At 44.5% G+C, this 18,336-nt stretch overlaps 1 protein-coding gene across 8 annotated transcripts in view; it reads right to left on the reverse strand.

Moving 5' to 3' along the window:
* Window positions 1-18,336, reverse strand: part of CDKL1 (cyclin dependent kinase like 1) — a 56,938-nt gene that overhangs the window by 7,867 nt on the left and 30,735 nt on the right. For all 8 annotated transcript variants that reach the window (XM_073895190.1, XM_073895189.1, XM_073895185.1 and 5 more), the window contains exons 3-6: window positions 16,953-17,074; window positions 5,532-5,604; window positions 3,021-3,111; window positions 2,212-2,412 (exon numbers count right to left, since the gene is read on the reverse strand). In XM_073895190.1, the coding sequence (XP_073751291.1) occupies window positions 2,212-2,412; window positions 3,021-3,111; window positions 5,532-5,604; window positions 16,953-17,074 (487 nt within the window). The remainder of the gene's footprint in view (window positions 1-2,211; window positions 2,413-3,020; window positions 3,112-5,531; window positions 5,605-16,952; window positions 17,075-18,336) is intronic.

Genomic DNA, 18,336 nt, shown 5'->3' on the forward strand with positions numbered 1-18,336 from the left:
AGGATGGAGGGAAGGAGGGAGGGAGGAAGGATGGATGGATGGAAGGAGGGAGGGAGGAAGGATGGATGGATGGAAGGAGGGAGGGAGGGAAGGAGGGAGGGAGGGAGGAAGGAGGGAGGGAGGGAGGGAGGGAGGGAGGAAATCACAGAAGATCTTCTAGCTAGAAGGAATATGTTTCCAAATTGGAACCACTTTTCTTGTTTCATTAATAGTAACCACTTGGAAATCCCATTTTATCTACTGCTTGGAGAGCACTTACAATATGATTCAATGAAAAAAAAAAAGCATTGGGGTGCCTGGGTGGCTCAGTCGTTAAGCGTCTGCCTTCCGCTCGGGTCATGGTCCCAGGGTCCTGGGATCGAGCCCCGCATCGGGTTCCCTGCTCAGCAGGAAGCCTGCTTCTCCCTCTCCCACTCCCCTGCTTGTGTTCCTGCTCTCTCTGTGTCTCTCTCTGTCAAATAAATAAATAAAATTTAAAAAAAAAGAAACATTTCTATATTCTGGAGGATGATGTGAGGCTCACCCTGTCCACATTTCAGCCACATCAGTTAAAATCACCCTCGTGTAAAATTGTAGGGATATTACACATGAAGAGGAATTTTGTTTAGAGAACATCAGGAGATACGCAGCAGGGCACCCCGGGGACACACTCAGGCCCCCTTGCCAAAGCAGAGTGGACAACAAAAACCTCCCAACCAGGGCCCCAGAAATGCTACCCCAAGGTATCAAACTGCCTAATTTTGCTGATTTGTTTTGGAACCTTACCTTGCACTCAAATCCAAAGCTGCTGTCTTGTCCCATTTTGTACAAGTGGCCAAAATACACTCTCTACTGCCTAGCCCCAGATCTCAGCGAGCTTCATCATGAGCACCCTGCTTGTACCTTAGTAACCGTCTTCCATCAGAGCCCTGGAAGCGTGGATGTGATGAGATTGCCCTAAACTCACCAAGGGAAACAGCAAAGGAATGCTGACTGCACCTGGAAGCACTCCAAGGCGCCTTACTGGTCACTCAGAAAACCTGTCAGCAAATACTTACTGCCTACTGTGTGCAGACACTGGTGCAGGACATATTGAAATGTAAGACATGATCTTACCCTCAGGTAGGTGACAGTATCTTTGGGAAGATAAAAGCACAAGACAAGACAAGGTGAGGGCCGGTACTACAAGAGTTTAGAGGAGGAAGTTTGCTTTAAACTGGGGAGCAATAGCTAAACTCCCTGATTTTTTTTTTAGGCTTTTTTTTTTTCCTATTTGAGAGAGAGAGTGAGAGAGCAAGAGAGAACAGAAGCACACAGAGCAAGGGGAAGGAGAAGGGCAGGGGGAAAGGCTGTGGAGGGGGAAGGGCAGGGGGGAGTGGGGGAGGGGAGAAGCAGACTCCTCACTGAGCAGGGAGTCTGATGCGGGGGGGTGGGGGGGTGGGGGGTGTCGATCCCAGGACCCCAGGATCATGACCTGAGCCGAGGGCAGACACTTAACTGACTGAGCCACCCAGGCGTCCTAAAGTCCCCGACTTCTGAAGGGCGCAGTCACTGCTTACACATCTTTCCTCCGTCCGCTCCAAGTCTCTCTTCTCCTCCCTTTCCCTCCCCCATGATACCCCAAGAGTAGAGAGACAAGAGTCACACCAGAAGATCCAGCTGTTCTTCCTGACACATAGGTTTAGAATCTTCTATAGCATCTGAATGATCCAATCTAGCTTAGCAGGCTAGAGTGAAGGATCTCCAAAGAATGAACTACCATATCATAACAAATGAAATAAAAGACAGTCGCATTCTGTAAACTGCTAAGCCCTTACAGAAATGTAAGCTTTTGTATTGTTGCTATGATCCTTATTCAGAGTTTAACTTCATCCAAACAATACTGAAGAGAGTCTTTTTGTGTCTTTTTGGACAATTAGTATGTATTCACAATTGTTAATTCTTTTTATTAAAACAAAGGTGGACACTTTTTTTTTTTTAAGTAATCTCTATGCCCAACTCGGGCTCAAACTCATGACCCTGAGATCAAGAGTCACATGTTCTACTGACTGAGCCAGCCAGGCACCCCCAAATGTGGACACCTTTAATGGAATTATTTAAATAAGGCTTCTAGAGGACCCTCCTTCATAACCGTAAAGGGCACTGAATGAGACTGGGAACTTGGCTCTGTCTGGTATTGACATGGGTAAAACTATTCAGTTTCCCAAAAGGTGTGACAAAAACACCACTTACCCAAGGTCTTCCTAATCAGATAGAGCTGATCCACATCTGATTTTCCTGGCCACAGAGGCACCCCTGACAGCAGCTCAGCAAAGACACAGCCAACTGCCCAAACATCTACTGGGGGGCCATACTGCGTGTCCCCCACCAAGAGTTCTGGGGAGCGGTACCACCTGGTGGCCACATATTCTGTGTAGTAGTCACTTGGTCCAGCTGGTCAGCGATGGCACATGGAAAACAGAGACAACAATGGAAGACTGGAATCCAAACTGGCAGGGGGAAAACCTAAAAAATCAAGCTGGTGCCCCATCTTGTGGCTTTTCTAAATCAATGGTTCTCAATACTGGTTGCACATTCAGATCAGTCGGAATATAGTATTTGTTAAATTACAAATGATTGGGCCCCATCTCAGTCCAATGAGACCAGAAATTCTGGGGGAGAGCCTGGGGAGGTATCCGTATAGTTCTATAGTTACAACTTACAGTTCCCCAGATGATTCTAATCTTCAGCCAGAGTTGAAAACCACTCTCCTAAAACAGAATTTCTCTGAAGTACTATTTTATCCAAAAAAAAAAGAAAGATAGAGACCACGAGACTAACGTAGTTTTTAATAACCACTTTACTGTGGTATAATCTACATATAGCATACATTTTTAAAACACTATATGTATCTACATGTTTTCAGCAATTAAAGAATTGTAATTTAGGGCAAGCTCAAGCCCAAAATATATAAAAACAAGCTTTCTATAGCATTTAGAGCCTTTCTCATATAAAGAATCTTTCTGTCTTTTACAATTACTTAAGGAAACATCAATACTCACTCAAAAGCCGAGCAAATCCAAAGTCACAGAGCTTAATCACTGAATGTTTTGTGATGAGGATATTTTCTGGCTTCACATCTCTATGTATGCACTAGTCATAACAATAAAAACAAAAACAGATTATCAAGGAGCAACTATAATATATGAGATAAATATAACTCATGAATATTTAGCAAACATTTGAGAAATCATTAAAACCTCTGACCAGCCTTTTAGATAAAAGGCTGCAAAATAGCAGCCTAAAATAAATCTAGTACCATACTCATTATGGCCTGAATCATCCCAAATTCCTAAAGGGCCCAAAAGGACCAAAAAGGAAGAAAGGAAAAACGAAAGGTAGGGTAGCCAGATAAACAACAAATAAGTTTTTAGTATAAGTATACACCCCATGAAGTCTTTGGGACATACTTATACCAAAAAGTTATGACTGTTTATTCGAAATTCAAACTTAACTGGGTGCCCTACACATAATCTGGCAACCCTAGAGGAAAGGGAAAATGTTAAAAGGCTCTGGGTGAGGCCTGCATCATGCCTGCTGGAGCTGCAAGTTGATGCATAAGCAAAATTCACAGTTCAGTCGTTTAACTGAGAACAGAACACAGTCCGCCTGGTAAACAGGACAAGCCCTGGGTCTGCTGAGATAAGCAAGGAAAGAGAAGGGCGGGAACGGGAGCTTGCCAAGAGACCTCCCTTCCAGCTCCTGACATTCGTCCTGACAAGATAAACAAGGGTAGGCAGCGCTTAACCTCTGGGGAGAGTCGCTAGATGTCAGCTCCGTCCCACACACCAGAGTTCTTAGAGCTCCATCCACCCCTGCGGGACGTGGCCCCCTCGCCCTAATTCAGACTCAAATCACCTGTGGTTTCCAAACCACAGCTGACATTGTTTAACAGGCTAATGTTAGAAGAGAGCTTTTGAATCTTCACATGATTTTCTTATTAAATAACAATTCTCTTGGCAAAGCACAAATCAACAACCTAATTAAAGATTACATAAAAACAACGTTTGAGTCAAAATCCCGTTCCGGGTTCCTAATAATCCTCGCTTCTTCCAAGCCTTTTCCTCTCGGGAGAAGAATGTTGGATCCCGCTGCAATCTGAGAGACCCTCTTTGGCTTGCAGCTGAAACCCTGGGGTATTCTTGACTTTCTAGAATTTGGAGAGAGGACAGAGGTTCTTCTTGGGCCTGGCCTGGTTCTCCCTCCAAAGGACGTTCAGGGTGAGAGATCAGTGTCAGTGTTTCCCCATGGGTTTTTATTATTCTGGAAAATTTGGGGGAAGGACAATTTCTGAATTATTCTATTACTATCTATCTGGTTCTCAGCAATTAATGGCCCCGAGATCACCATTCCTCTACCACTGGCTTCACATATTTCTCTAAATGGGTACACCCATGAATATCATGATGACAGATGGTCAGAAGGACTCGTAGGCAAGAATGTGTTCCTATTCTGTTCTGAGAACTCTTCACAAGTTCCTACACCCTCCCCACATCAGTACGTGGGGCCGACCAGAGCTTTGGGAACTCTCCAGGAAACAGTGGTATGCGTTGTATCTGTCTTCAGTGTCTCTGATTTTCCTCGCCGGGACCTTTATGAGGTCCCTCTTGCTCCCCCCATCCTAAAACCTGCTTCCAGGAAAGTGCGAACCCTCACTTGCTATAAATAGCAAGATAAGGTGTCCACGCTCCCTGGGATCCATGCATTTTGACGAGGATCGTAGCCTTAGGCTAGGTGGAGGCTCACTCAGGAGAAGGACTGGCAACTCGCTTATTTTCTACTTCTAGGAAGGCAGCTTCAGGAAGACATCACCCAGAACAGCCCACGGCAGGGGCTTCAGCCCCCACCAGCTAAACTGACCCAGGCAGTAGATGAGATGACATAGTGCGGGCAACTTGCCCCGGTGGCCAAACTGAAGGTCCAATATTGGCATCCGGCCTGTGTGTGTGGGGAGTGGGCATTGTTGTTCTGGAGGGAGGAGCCACCTTCCTGGCACCTTCCCACCCACCTCCTGGGCAGCCCCCCCCGTGCCCCCCACCCTTGGCTCTGGCCAGGAGTATCAGAGGTGTCCACGGGCTGCTCTGCTCCAGCCTTGGCACTCATATCTCACAGACACAAACACCAGCATTTGTGCATGGCGCTTGGGACTCCGCCTACTGCGACTCAACAGGCATGAGCCCCCTGGGGTCCCCCCCCCGACTTCAGAGCGTTGTCAGGGTGCCAAACCAAAGCAGACTCCAAGCGAATGGGATTCTCCTTTAAATCTGAGTTGCGTCTCATCAATATACATCTATAACTACTTTCTTAAAATCACAAAAAAACACATCTTTTATGTAACCTGAAGAAGAAAGAATGGCTAGGTTGGCGTTTTTAGCCTCTATGGCCCCCCACCAGGCTTCGGAAGACGCGTGAAAAAGCATATCCACAAAAGTAGGATATAAATTTTGTACAAAGGCTCTACCTCAGTTTAATGGGCAGCCTTCTGATTTTTCAAGGATGATCATGAGACTTACATCGTGTTTATGGCAAAAATTTACAGCTTGCAATGTCTGCCAAGTTATGCTCTTCACAAGATGTTCTGGTACCCTAATAAAAATAAAGAAGCAACAAAAACACATTCTTTAGTGTAGCCATGGAATTCAGCTCAAAAGAAGAAAAAACAAGAAAGTAAGACAGGCTTAACTAGTGACACATCCAGTCCTCTAACTCACAGAGCATCTAAGTCATGGAGTGTAAAGAGCAGGGGCTCAGCACACGGCTGGGTTCTCGGGACCGCAAGGAAGGGCCAGAGCAACATCTCCTTCTACAGGAAGGGACCATGAAGAGTCACAGGGGTTTCCGCAAGTATTTATGACCACCTACCTCAATCATCTGTGATGCCACTGGAAACCTGCCTGCTAACTTGAGCTCCATTTCTACAAAGAGCTTTTCGTTGATGGGAAGTTAGTTCACATACAGCATAAAAGGTGTTGCTCTTTTTTTTTTTTTCCTTCAAGTTGCCCCAAACTGATGCGTTGAGACAGAATTCATCTTTTATGCGTGGGCACATGGTTTCTCCACACTCCCCAGGCAGCATTTTTTTTTAGGTAATGGAGATTTTACTGCCGATGGGGAGGAGGTTGACCTTGCATACCGCAGAACAAAAGTGAACAATGGCTAAAACCCCACATAGGCATCTTGGTTCTCTCCCCACATGGCTTCTCTCTGGTGGCTAGCTGCACCCGCTCCCCATCCTTCTGCCTTGTCCTCTACCACAGAGTCTAAACATGGTCCCACTGCTCCCAGCACTTCTCCCCCTGACGCTCGGCTTAGACAACCAGGGCAACCAATAGCCCCAGCAGATCCTTCACGCGAATCAGAAAAAGGTGCCTCTTCTGGGAGCATTTAAAAAATATATTGGGCAATGAGTGAAATGACTAGAGAGAGAGCACGTTTATTTTTAGGGCCCTGCACCCACCAGCAGGACTTACTGTTTTTATGAATCAAACATTAAACAATGGTGTTATGGTCCTCAGCCAGAACTAATAAGTAAACCAGGGAGCAAACTCTCGAGTAGTTGTGTTAAGGTGACCAAAACAAGTCACTTCTAGTCTCTGGGAGGGGCCCCAAGACCACTGTTGTCACAGACCAGATGTTCAGGAAATCCTCTCAAGAAGATCAGAGGATGGGCCAACGTGGAGGAAATGAAGAGGTCACTGCCAGGAAGAAGAGCTGGGACGTTTCTGGACCAGAACCATGTCCCTTGGCTTGAAGTCGCTTCTCTCCAAATTCTCTCCTTGTCCTAGCACCACAGAGGTACAATGCTAGGAAAACTCACCTGTTTAGAAAGAAGGCCTAGAAAAACACAACTAAGAAGAGGACCTTCTATGGAAAATGCTTCCCTCCCCACCGCCTCCACTTTTTGTCCAGAAAAAAATGGGACGTATTCTGATTATTTAATGACTTAAATATTAAGGTTATCAGTACCAGGCCACTTTAGTCCCTAAAAACATTTCCCAAAAGAAATCATGCAAAAGGAGCATGTAAAAGTAAATTGGGTTTTTTTTAAGATTTTATTTATTTATTTGAGAGAGAGAGAATGAGAGACAGAGAGCACGAGAGGGAAGAGGGTCAGAGGGAGAAGCAGACTCCCCGCCGAGTAGGGAGCCTGACATGGGACTCGATCCTGGGACCCCAGGATCATGACCCAAGCCGAAGGCAGTCGCCCAACCAACTGAGCCACCCAGGTGCCCTGTAAAAGTAAATTGTAACAGCATATTAGTAATGCTCGTCTAAAGCTGAGCACATTATGACACAATCCTCAAACATCAAAACCCCCTCGTGTCATCCTGAGTTAGTTACTCACTTCACTTCTTTATTACTCTGTTCCTTCTCTGAAATGCCAGGGCCTCAGGCTCTATCTCTAAGGTCCTTTTTAGTGGATGATGATAGGAGCCAAGTTTTTCATTGTCGGAGAAGGGAGTACAAATATGGGAAGGGAGAAAAATGGAATCTGTTCAGGGGTGTTGGGTTGGAATTGGATATACACATATGTACAGAGGGTGCTGGGCTGGAAGGGGTGCGTTCTTAGGTAGGATGCTCCAGGAAGCTTCTCTGCTTAAGTCAACATCTAAAGTATGGTTATAGCAGTGAGAAGTGGCCAGGTTTGGGCTATATTTTAAAAGGACAGTCTTCAGGACTTTCTGAGATTGGATATGAGAGACAGAGAGGAATCAAGGAATCATGCCAAGGTTTTAGCTTAAGAAGCTGGTCCATGGTGGGGCCCTTTCCTGAGAAGAATGCTGAGGGAAGAGCTGGTTTTGAGGAGGGAAGGGTGGATATATTGAGCTGCTTATTGGACATCCAAAGGATATTCTGGGTAGGCAGTTCTGAATTCACAAGGAAGGTCAGACTGGAAATAGAAATTTGGGAAGCATGAGCATATGGATGGCATTTGGAGCCAAGGGACTGGGTGAAGCCACTTAAGGAGTGAATACAGAAAGAGAAGAGAAGGTCAACGTCCTGAGGCCCTACAACAGGTAGAAGTCAGAAAGCAGAGAGGGATTTAGCAAGAGACTGGGGTTGAGCAGGGAGGAAAGCAGGGCAACACTCAGGAAAATGGTGTCACCGGAGCCAACTGAAGAAAGTGTTTCAAAGGACTTCTGGATTAAGATAAGATGGTGGGTTAAACAAACCCATCTAATTGCACTCCCTCTCTAAACCTGATAACTACACTGAGATTTTTTTTTTTTTCCAAGACAAAAATGGCCAGAGAAAACAGGAGAAGAGATAATAGCGACACATTTTGGAATCTGGAAAACAGGTAGATGAATGAAAACTGCCAACAGATCCTGGAATGCTAAAATCTAAGCCCGAAGAGGGGAAAATGGAAGACCAACCAATTTATCCCAAAGAATTCTGCAAAGGTGCAGGAACTGGCAGCCAAGATTCTGTGGCAGTGGGAGGGAAGGAGTTGGAAAATCTGTTTTGGAAACTATCAAATCCCTAGATCTCTTCCCCTATTCTATTCCAACAGGGAGCACTCTTCCCCCTACCTAGTAGAGGGCTGGAGTTTTGTTTTTGGAGAGCGTAAAATAGAGGACATTTGGTACAGCCGAGATCGTGGATACTGTTCCAAAAACAGAGGATTAAATGATTATGTACATACTAACTGCTGAAGGCTGGGGCTCCCCCGCCTTCTTCCCTCACTGGCTTCTGACAAAGCAGGCAGCCAGACTTTACTGTCCGAGGAAAATATTGGAAGACTTTTTGGGGGAAAGCTCAGGAGGAAAGATCTGAAAATTCTAACATTGGGGTTCCGCAGCAAATGAACCAGCCAGATAACCCCACAGTGAAGCCCAGGGCTTCCAACAGCACCCTACTCTGAACCATGGGCACACAACCAGAGACTATATGAGGCCCAAGAAAAGCCTCAAATGAGAAAGACAGCAACGAAAACAAACAGAAAAAAGCAACTTAAAAGAGAAACCATAGAGAGTGAAGAGAACATTAAAAAAAAGAAAAACATTAATATCTTCAGGGAGAAAAGGAAAGCTGTTGCATCCACGAAATAAGAACAAGATACTCTAAAAAAGCAAGAGGACCCGGGGCGGAGGACCCACCCTGCCCTAGGCTTGCGGGGGGGTGGGGGGCTTTATGATAATCACTTGTGACCAACAAAGAATAACCAGCCCCTAGAAAGGAAGTAAGCCATTGAAGGTGTTATCAATAGAGATGTTGAAAGGATTCAAGTTCCCTGGTTAGCTTTCTATAAAAGACCAACCCTAAAGGCCCTCGTTGGCAACCTTGTCTCAACCCTGTCGGGACCCCTCTCACTCTCGAGAGCTTTTTCTGTATCTTCACTTAATAAATTCCTGTTGCTTTACTCACAAACAAACAAAACAAAACAAAACAAAAACAAGAGGACCAGTCAGAGTCCAGAATCCAAATCATCGAAGGCGCAGAACAAGAAAATAGAGAAACCAAAGGACAGGGAATCAGGAACACAACAATTCAAAATTCCTTCTCGGACAGAAGGAGCTCACCAAGTGCCAACACAGGGAGGTAAAGTAAGGCCCAAGATTTTCATTATTCAGAATTCTGTGAACAAAGAGAGGGTTCCCCAAGCTTCTGGAAATAAAGAAACAGGACTTCACAAAGGAGCAGAAAATAGATTGGCAACAGACTTCCTGGAAGATAGAAGGCACTTAAAAAAATGCCTTCAAAATTTTGAAGGGATATTATTTTCTACCAAAAACAAACATACAAACCCCTACCCAAACAAAATATCCATCAAATGTGAAGAGACTATAAAAGACTTTTTAGGGCAAGGTCTCAAATCTCTGTTTCTTTTTTGAAACCTCTCATATTCTGACGAAGCCCCTGAAGGAGGCACCCCCCCAAAAAGAGGTAACTAGAAAAGAAGATGACTTGAAACAGTGAACACTGGACGCCTGCCACCCAAGCGGGAAGCGCTGGGAATCTCCAGGAGGACGGGGGACGGGAAGGGAGATGCCATGTGGTAATGGCGTTCCAGGCGCTGAAAACAACCCACCCACACTGGAACAGCGAGCGTGACACAAGAGCAGGCATGTTGACAGTTGTCATCACCATGCCCTCTGCCTTACACCGTCTCAAATAAATATGAAAGTATTTAACCAACAAAAGCTTTGGAAGAGTCTGCATGCATGTTCAAATTCTGAGTACCAGCTTATGCTTTCCTTGTAGACAACTGCCTAAACAAAGTCAAGTTACAATCAGAATGCTGCTTGGTCAGTCAAGGATCTCGAGATGAGGGAAAGTAGGCAATCTGACTGGTTGTTGTCACTAGCCTGAGCTTCCTTACTTACACCCATCCCCAAATTAGGAGGGATTTGACATTAGATAAAACATATACAATCAGTCCAATCTGACAAGCCCGGCAGCCATTTTATTTCTTTGAGGTGGCTTTGCCTGATGTAAGGTTACCTCTGCCCTGATGGTTCCACAAAATAACTCTCCGAAAGCAATCTTCTGTCTCTCCTTTCGAAGATTTTGGGGGAAGCTTATACTGTGACCCTAATGTCCTAATTATAAAATTTTTTTTAAAGATTTTATTTATTTATTTGAGAGAGAGAGAGAATGAGAGACAGAGAGCATGAGAGGGAAGAGGGTCAGAGGGAGAAGCAGACTCCCCGCTGAGCAGGGACCCTGATGCGGGACTCGATCCCGGGACTCCAGGATCATGACCTGAGGCGAAGGCAGTCGCTTAACCAACTGAGCCACCCAGGCGCCCCTAATTATAAAATTGAAATGAGAGAAACATAAACAACTGCTGTGTGATAATGAAGAGATCAAACTGATTTTTAAAAACGTCTTCAGGTACATGAGAGATGGGAGAGATGATGAAGAGAGAATATAGGTCTCTTTCTGGCATTCTCGGCACTTCAACCATCCTTCCCGCTACTGCTCTTCTAATACCTGAGACAGTCCAAGAAGACAATCAACATTCACTTCTCCACAAGGCTACAACAAAGATGGGGAAGGAAGGACTGGCCAAGCTCCCAGAGAAATAATATGTTCTTGGGAATTTATCCTATGGAAATCTTTATGCAAGTGATTGTTCACTGTAGTCTTGTTAGTGATAAAGAAAAATTTATCAGTGGGGGGTTAAATAAAGAAACTGTGGTATATTTGTACCATGGAATGCCATGCAGCCATTTTAAAAATATAAAAGTAGGTATGTTTGAATCGGGAGACAGCTCCTGAATACACTTTAAAAAATGCATAACTATATGATGTAGAATACAATCTATTTAAATACAGACATGCAAAGAAAAATAATTAGAAAATAATTCTCAACCTGTTAATTTTATTTATTTCTATGTTTCTGTGTTGCTTGAAACATTATTGGAACAAACAATATATCACTTTCAATCTAAAAAAGAGAGATTTTAAGTGTTTTATAAAAGTTGTGGAATTCCACGGACAGAAACTAAAAACTTGCAGTAATAACCTTTTCCCACCAGATGTTCTTTGCACCAACTATATGAGAGTCAGAGGTGGACCCAGTGGTAATGGAAAAGAATCAGTGAAGTATTGTGTCTGGTTGCACTTACAGAAGGGTAGAAAAGTAAGGGAGTACGGAAACTAGTTGTTTACCAAACTTTGACAGAGGAGAGACCAACAGTTGAAAGAATAATAAGTACAATGTACATTAAGTTCTGCAGAAGATAAGGAATGGTAATACATTTGTTTTGAGGGCAAATATAAACAACATGAGCCCAGCACTGCGGATTGTAAGGGATATGTATTTAGGCCACTGTAGCAGGATACATATCTTGTGGCACAAACTTGCTTGTTGATTGCAACATGAATTTGAATCTTCTCCAAAAGTATTTCCAAGAAGTTACAAATGTGATAATAAGGAGATGAATTAACATCCATTTCAGATTCAAAGTAGAGACAGGTCTTTGAGTCTGATTTGGCAAGAATTATTTTTATGATTTTACAGATTAAAAATTACCATAGTGACAAATGGAACATGGAGGAAATATTATAAAAAAAATAAATAAAGGGCGCCTGGGTGGCTCAGTCAGGTAAGCGTCTGCCTTTGGCTCATGTCATGATCCCGGGGTCCTGGGGTGGAGCCCCACATCAGGCTCCCTGCTCAATGGGGAGTCTGCGTCTCCCTCTGCCCCTCCCCTCTGCTTGTGCTCTCTCTCTCTCTCTCTCTCTCTCTCTCTCTCTCGCTTGCTCTCTTGCTCTCTCTCAATAAAATCTTAAAAAAATATATATAACAATCATACCTCAAAGTATCACTATTAAAACATTAATAGGGTATTAATTATTTTCCTTTTTTCTATCTATATATAAATTCTATAAAAATTAGTATGTATTTTTATTATAGCATTTTTCTTCATTTTGCAACCACTCATGAACATTTTTCTGTTTCTACGTATGTTTTATCTATAAGCATGATTCTTAGTAGCCCCACTGTATTCCATTGTAAAGACATACCATAATTTACTTAACCATCCTCTATTATTGGACATTTCCGTTGTTTCCAATGTTTTCACTATAAAATCCTTTAACACTGGGGCGCCTGGGTGGCTCAGTCGTTAAGCGTCTGCCTTCGGCTCAGGTCATGATCCCAGGGTCCTGGGATCGAGTTCCGCATCGGGCTCCCTGCTCGGCGGGAAGCCTGCTTCTCCCTCTTCCACTCCCCTGCTTGTGTTCCTGCTCTCACTGTCTCTGTCTCTGTCAAATAAATAAATAAAATCTTAAAAAAAAAAAAATCCTTTAACACTGTGCCTGGCTGACTCAGTCAGTGGAGCAGGCAACTCTCGATCTCAGGGTCGTGAGTTCAGGCCCCTGGTTGGGTGCAGAGCTTACTTTAAAAATTTTTAAAAATTTAAAAAAAACCCATAAATCCTTTAACAAACACTTTTATAACTAAACCTTTATGCATGTACTCAATTACTTTTATGGTAAATTGTTAGAAGTAGAATTGCTTGGTCTAAGATAATGTCTCTTAAGGCTTTTATTTTCATTTTTATGTATTTTTTATTTTTTTAAAGATTTTATTTATTTGAAAGAGGGAGAGAACGAGCAGTGGGGAGGGGCAGAGGGAGACTGAGAGAGAAGCAGGCCTCCCGCGGAGCAGGGAGCCTGACGCACAGGGCTCCAACCCAGGACCCAGAGATCAGGACCTGAGCTGAAGGCAGATGCTTAACGGACTGAGCCACCCAGGAGCCCCTCTCTAAGGCTTTTAACACACAATGCCAAACTGCCCTCTGGACGGGTTGCTCCAGCAATGTACTGATAATTTCCTTTGACAATAGTAGGTTTTTGAATTTTTAATCAAAGTAACTGTCTTAAAATGAAAAATCATCAAAACACTGTTAGCATTACCCTTCTTCAAAACCATTTGGTAAGTATCAATTTATTGGTTTGCTAACTTTGGTCATTCCACAACAAGTTTTAGGGGTGTAGCAAGTGCCAAGAATTAAGCTAGAAGATACTGGGGATACACAGGGGAGGAAGGCCAGCCCTTGCCCTTGAAGGTTTTATCGTTTCCCTTGCAAATGGGGTATGTAATAGAAACAGTCCCAGAAGACGTGATGGACGCTAGAGAAAGGAACTCCTGACTCTCTTCAGTGTCAGCTAAAACAGTTCCCACACAGGGGGTCGTATGTGAGCTGTAGCTGAAGGACAAGCAGGAGTTTGCTAGGCAGAGTAGAGAAGGAAAGGCGGTGCAGACTGACAAAACGGCATGTCCTGAGTGAAGCTCAGAATGCAAAGGGTTCTGTGGGGGCAGTGTCATGTTTTATGTGGCAAACTGATGAGAAATGGGGCTGTAGAGAGACTGAAATCTTATGTCCCCTGCTAGGACCACATCCATAAGTTTTGGGGAGCGATTACAAGATTTTATGTAGAGGACTGGCATGATCCACTTTGCATTTTAGAAATCTGTACTCAGAATAAAGTGGTCATAGGATATTCTCGGGGCAAGCGTACCACACCCTAAGGAGGACCCCACCTGAGCCCAGGCTGGGAAAACAGCGGCATTACACATTCTCCTTTGTTGACATTGTTGCACCGATCACACATGAGACTGAAGGAGAACAGCAGTCTTCTGACCTCTAGGCTATCAGATCAACAAGTCACAGCATCACAGACCTGCAAGTCCCCTTCAACTCTACCCTGGTCCTAAACTCTCATTTTCACAGGTGAGAATGCCTGGAAGCATCTTGCCAAAGGTCACACATGGGATGCCGGCCCACTTTTACTGGGAATGTGCTTACAAAGTGTTACTTTATAGTATGAGATTCCTCAGCTGAAAAAGAAGATGTTCCTATGAATTTCAAAATCATTGGTTGATACAGTTTAACGACATTTATTCCTTAACGATGACAAGCAAAAATTTGAAATAGCATTTAAAATAGATTGGAGTATTGCCAAATATTCAGCATAATGGAAAGTAACTTCATTTTTTTTGTTTTGTTTTGTTTTTTTGGCTTTTTTATTTGAGAGAGAGAGAGAAAGTACGAGCAGGGGGAGGGGCAGAGGGAGAAGCAGACTCCCCACTGAGCAGGGAGCCTGATTCGGGGCTCCATCCCAGGACCCCGGGATCATGGCCTGAATCGAAGGCAGACGCTTAAGAGACTGAGCCATTTCGGTGTCCCCGGTGACTTTTATTTTTGAAACAAACTAACAGGGGCGCCTGGGTGGCTCAGTCGCTCCCACTCCCCCTGCTTATGTTCACTCTCTCGCTGTTCCTTTCTCTGTCAAATAAATAAATAAAATCTTAAATAAAATAAAACATAAACTAACAAAAAAAGTCTTTAAACTTCAAAATAAATAAATATCATCTGGCTTAGAATTTAAATCTTATTTTGTCTATTTCCTGGAACATATATAACATATTCTAGCCAGTGGAGTTAAAAAAAAAAAATCTGCTTTCCAAACTCTAATCACGCCTCGTCCCGCCCTTTTTTCCTTCTGCGCAAACTCTGTGCCAAAAAAGAACTGACTCCCACTTGCTTTCAGCCCCCCACTAATGCGTGCTTCCAAGTGACTCAATCTAACATGACTAACCAAACGCCCTGCAACATCTCCCTAGTACCACATAGCCAGGACTAATTCATACTAATAGGTTTTTTTTTTTTTATTTTCATACTAATAGGTTTAATCGAAGTGTCAGTTGCAAGCTGTCAAAATAGCAAATATCAACATACTAAATGTTTTCTCCCTTGAACACAATTTCTCCGTATCAGTGACTTTCTGAAGGGAGGTGTCTGTTCTCTTGGCTCTCTTTGGCTGTGTGAATTAACACCAAAAGCCTGTGCCGTGGTCACTTACAAACCACAAGCCACTTTAATCCCATTTGCCTGGATATCACAGCTGATCACCTAAGTACCCCCGCATGGCAAACGGCAAGCTCTCAGCCAGGGCTTGAAGGCATTGTTGAAAGAGCCGTGGCCTCCAGTCACCGGAGTGTGAATGTGAGACGGAATGGGGTGGCACGCCACCACTCTGATACCCAACGCCACTCTGCATATTGTCCCTGGCCAAAGCAGGGCTCCCAGGAGCCCAGCAAAAGGAGAGGATGAGATATCCTTCGCTGCTCACTTGTTTTAAGTCTCCTCACCATTCAACTCAAAGGCCACTTCCTCCAGGAAGTCATCTTTGACTGACCCACTTTGCATTTTATCTTCCAGGGTCTGCTCATCATTCTAGCCTCTCCATCTGGCCACAGGGATTGGCTCCAGGGACAGCTGCATCACCTGCCCTGAGGCAGAGTTTTCCACTGGACTTTATATAAGGAGATGCTACCTTCTTCTAGGACTTTCCTCTCAAGTGGCTACAGAGGTTGATAAAAGCCTGCAGCCAGGCTTCCTAGTTCAAATTTTTCCCTTCCGTCACGTGCCACATACACATACCCTCCCACATCCACCTTATAAGATTCATCTGCAAGGCAAAATGAAGCCAGCATAGAGGAGAGTTGAGAGAGAAAAAAATCCACCACCGATGGTACTCTGCCTTTAAAACATCCAGCCAAGGGCGCCTGGGTGGCTCAGATGCTTAAGCGTCTGCCTTCAGCTCAGGTCATGATCCCAGGGTCCTGGGATCGAGTCCCGCATCGGGCTCCCTGCTCCTTCGGAGCCTGCTTCTCCCTCTGCTTCTCTCTCTCTCTGTCTCTCATGAATAAATAAATAAAATCTTTAAAAAAAAACAAACCTCATTTAAAAAAAAAAAACAAAACATCCAGCCAAGGAGAAGTGGGTGGGCGCCGAAATCCAGCCTGCGCCCTGCTCACTCTGGCAAGGGGCTACCTTCAACCAGAGGAAAGGGCACACACCCCCATTTTTTTTGCAGACAAAGGCTCTGCCTGCTCACCAAGCCTTCTTGTAATGCACACACGCAGCTGCCTATGCTGCAGAGGGATGTGTGATAAGATCATCAGGGCCTCCATAATCTCCCCATCCTTCCCAGTCACAGCCACCGTCACAGTCCTTCACCTACGCTGGCCTCCGTGGGCTCTTGTCCCTTGTCACCAAGGAATTCCTGACTGATACAGCAGACCAGACGCCCGGATCGCCCCGGGTGAAACGCCACGTTTGTTCTAGCCTGAAACCTCCTCTTGGTTGTTGTCTTTGGACTCCTGCTTTCAATCTCCAAGTCCTTGCCCTTCCCTAATCAGGCGCAACTAACCAATAGCCTTCCTTTTCTTTCTCAGAGACCCAGATAACATAACAAAGAAGTCAAGTTCAGCCTAATTATGCTGCTGTTTCTTTGTGAACATGATGAGTTATGATTTCTTTCCCAACCTTTTCAGTAACCCTTCTGCTGTCAGGCCCAGCCGTGCAAACATTGCCTGCTCTTGCCGGGTCTGCAAAAGGGCCACTTCTCATCTTCCCTCGCAAATCCCGGGGTTTGCTCCTGTGTTTTGTGCGTAAGGAATGATCACTAACCCCCTTTGGTGTCTGTCCAACTCGTGGAGAACCGTGTGGTCACAGTACTCAAACACCAGGTGAAGCTTCCGTTTCCTTCTGAAGACTTCGATAAGGTTCACGAGGTTCGGATGCTTGAGTTGCTGCAAAGACAAAAAACCAAGGTTTGCTAAGCTGGGGCTGTGATGGATAGCTTTCTCTGATTCTGATTCAAGAAAAAGAGAGCGATTTGTCCTTTAGGAAGTTTCTTGTCCTGGGTTGGAGGAAACCGCAAGCAGTATGATCTTACTTCTCTCAAGGAGTTCTTTGTTAGCAGCTTGTAAATGATCACAGCCTCACCCAGGTGGTTGGGGAAGGCAAAGAGAGAGATGAGAAGTCTGGAAAAGAAAGGAGAATGAAAAATCCAGGGCAATTTCTAGTTAATGCAAACTCATCCTTTAAGGCTCGGATCAAATGTCCCTGCCTAAAGAGGGGTCCCCGGATCTCCTCCCCAGGCTGGTTCAATGGCCCTGTACATCTCATAGCTCCCCTGAAACAGGTCTCCTTGGCAATCCTCTGGAATTACCAAGCAATCGTTCTTTTGACTTTTCAATGTCCTCTGCTGTCAACAGATACAAGAGATATAAACCACTGAAAATAAGAATCATGACCTCAGGATTCTCTTGTTTCCTCAAAAGGATGTGGCTGTACCCCCAGCACAGGGCCTTGCACATAAGAGGCATTCGATATTTATTTGGGAATGAATGAGTAATTTGTGTTTCCTAGGTTGACGAGACATTTTAAAACAGAAGAATGAGGAAGGCTCTCTAAGCTGATGTGCCTGAAGATGTGTATCTAGAGAAAAAGAAAAAAGGTCGGAATCAATGTTGTGTTGCCAAGGCTAAGTCTTGTACTTAGCTTCCTGTTAGGGTAACATACCTGGAAACTTTTAGCCTGAGCTAACATTTTCCAGAATAGTAGGACAGATCTGACCACTGTCTTAAACTGAAGAATCGCGTCAGCTTAGATGTCTCAAACAGCAAACAACCCGTTTGAGGGGGCTAAGTGGCAGCAAGAAGACGGAATTAGCAGAAAGCAGAGGTTTTCTTTCAGGCTCTGAAGCAGTGCTATCCAGAGGTCCAGACGTCAAAACTCAGATTCTTTTAAAAAAATTTTTTTAAAGATTTTATTTATTTATTTGAGAGAGAGAGAGAGAGAGAGAGAGAGAGAGAGAGAGAGCGCACAAGCAGGGAAGAGCACAGGGAGAGGGAGAAGCAGGCTTCCCGCGGAGCAGGGAGCCCGATGCGGGGCTCCATCCCAGGACCCCGGGATCATGACCTGAGCCGAAGGCAGATGCTCAACGACTGAGCCACCCAGGCGCCCCCAAATCTTAGATTCTTTTAATTTTCCCCAAATCTTAATTCTT

Source organism: Callorhinus ursinus, unplaced genomic scaffold, assembly GCF_003265705.2.
Source record: "Callorhinus ursinus isolate GAN/ISIS: 27379988/994484 unplaced genomic scaffold, GSC_fseal_2.0 scaffold8, whole genome shotgun sequence".
Classification (NCBI taxonomy): Eukaryota; Metazoa; Chordata; class Mammalia; order Carnivora; family Otariidae; genus Callorhinus; species Callorhinus ursinus.